General features: G+C 44.2%; 1 protein-coding gene across 1 annotated transcript; it reads right to left on the bottom strand.

Moving 5' to 3' along the window:
- Nucleotides 1-1,061: 1,061 nt before the first annotated feature.
- On the bottom strand, nucleotides 1,062-1,554 carry LOC132230435 (large ribosomal subunit protein eL28-like). Its single transcript, XM_059687888.1, has one exon. The coding sequence runs from the start codon at nucleotides 1,514-1,516 to the stop codon at nucleotides 1,103-1,105; it is 414 nt and encodes a 137-aa protein (XP_059543871.1). The 5' UTR covers nucleotides 1,517-1,554; the 3' UTR covers nucleotides 1,062-1,102.
- Between the last annotated feature and the right edge of the window lie 506 nt (nucleotides 1,555-2,060).

Raw genomic sequence — 2,060 nt, 5'->3', positions numbered from 1 at the left:
CTTCACTATGATACAGCTCCTAGGGCAATGGAAACTAAGGAGAAAATCAACATATAGGACTACATCAAAATAAAAAGCTTCTGTACAGCAAAAGAAACGATCAACAAAACAACAAGAAAGCCCACTGCATGGGAGAACATATTGGCCAATGTTATGTCCAACAAGGATTTAATCTGTAAAATTCATAGGGAACTTATACATATTAACAAAAAGAAGATAAACAATCCAATAAAAAATGGGCAAAGGCTAGCTGGTTTGGCTCAGTGGATAGAGCATCGACCTGTGGACTGAAGGGTTCCTGATTTGATTTCGGTCAAGGGAACATGCCCGGGTTGTGGGCTCAATCCCCAGTGAGGGGAGGGTGTGTGTGTGTGTGTGTGTGTGTGTGCAAAAGATAGCCAATCCATGATTCTCTCTGATCATTGATGTTTCTATCTCTCTTTCCCTCTCCCTTCCTCTCTGAAACCAATAAAAAAACTTTTTTTTTAAATGGGCAAAGGACCTAAATGGACACTTTTTGAAAGAGGTCATATAGAAGGGCAAGAGACATATGAAAATATGCTCAAAATCACTAATCATCCGAGAAATGCAAATCAAAATGACATTGAGGTACCATCTCACACCTGTCAGAATGGCTATCATCAACAAATCAACAAACGACAAGTGCTGGTGTGGATGTGGAGAAAAAGAAACCCTCGTGCACTGCTGGTGGGAATGCAGACTGGTGCAGCCACTGTGGAGAACAGTATGGAGTTTCCTCAAAAAGTTAAAAATGGAACTCCCATTTGACCCAGTAATCCCACTTCTAGGAATATATCCCAAGAAACCAGAAACACCAATCAGAAAGGATAGATGCACCCCTATGTTCATATCAGCACAACTCACCATAGCTAAGATTTGGAAACAGCCTAAGTGCCCATCAGCAGAAGAGTGGATTAAAAATAGTGGTACACCTACACAATGGAATATTATGCTGCTGTAAAAAAGAAGGAACTCTTATTATTTTTTTATTATTATTTATTTATTTATTTATTTATTTATTTATTTATTTATTTTTTGAGGAGAGCCGGCTGATCCTTTATTGCTTCAAGGGGAGGGGTGCTCAGGAGCTCTTGGTGGGGCGGGCCCGCTTCCTCTTCACCATCACCGGCTTCTGGCTGCGCAGGATGGCGCTGGCCCAGCGGATGGCGGCCATGCGCAGATCTGGACGGTACTTGTTCCTGCGGATCATGTGCCGGATGCTGCTCAGGGTGGCCCGGGCGTTCTTGTTGATGGTGGTGCGCACGTAGGAGGTGGCAGGCTTTCGCTGGCCGGATCTCCGCTTCATGATGACCATCACCCCTTTGCCGTCCGGCGCCGGCTCCACGCCCACCGTCTTGCGGTGAATCAGCCCGTTGTAGCGGAAGGAGTTGCGGACCTTCAGGTTATTGGGTTCGGTGCTGTACGTCTGCTTGTTCCTCTTGAACAGGAAGCTGGAGCAGTTCCGCAGGATCATCCATTGCAGGAGGGCAGACATGGCAGCAGTTCCTCACGCTGCGGCAGCCGGAGACGGAAAGAGCGAACTCTTATTATTTTCAACAGCATGGATGGAACTGGAGAGCATGTTCTAAGTGAACTAAGCCAGTCGGAGAAAGATAAATATCACATGATCTCACTCATTTGTGGAATATAATGAACAACATAAACTAATGAACAAAAATAGATCCAGAGACAGAGAAGCATTGAACAGACAATTCCACCTCAGAGGGAAGGCAGGGATGGTTGGGGGATAAGAGAGCAACCGAAGGACTTGTGTGCATGCATATAAGAATAACCCATGGACACAGACAGTAGTGGGGGTAAGGGCATGTGCTGGAGGGTGGGAGTGACCGGGGAAAGGTCAATGGGGGAAAAAGGAGACATATGTAATACCTTAACCAATAAAGAATTTTTTAAAAATCTCAAATCTTTGAAATTTATTTGTTCCCTAGTCAAAAATTTCTCTTTATTTCCCTCTTTACATTATTTTCACTTGAAATGTAAAAGCTTATAATGATACCCCTTCTGGGTCATAAGCTCTA

The sequence above is a fragment of the Myotis daubentonii genome, chromosome 3 (assembly GCF_963259705.1).
Source record: "Myotis daubentonii chromosome 3, mMyoDau2.1, whole genome shotgun sequence".
Classification (NCBI taxonomy): Eukaryota; Metazoa; Chordata; class Mammalia; order Chiroptera; family Vespertilionidae; genus Myotis; species Myotis daubentonii.
This window is presented reverse-complemented; position numbering and strand designations above follow the sequence as displayed.

Excerpts from the sequence above, each read along its gene's own strand:
- LOC132230435 (XM_059687888.1), bottom strand. The coding sequence starts at position 1,516 with ATGTCTGCCCTCCTGCAATGGATGATCCTGCGGAACTGCTCCAGCTTC.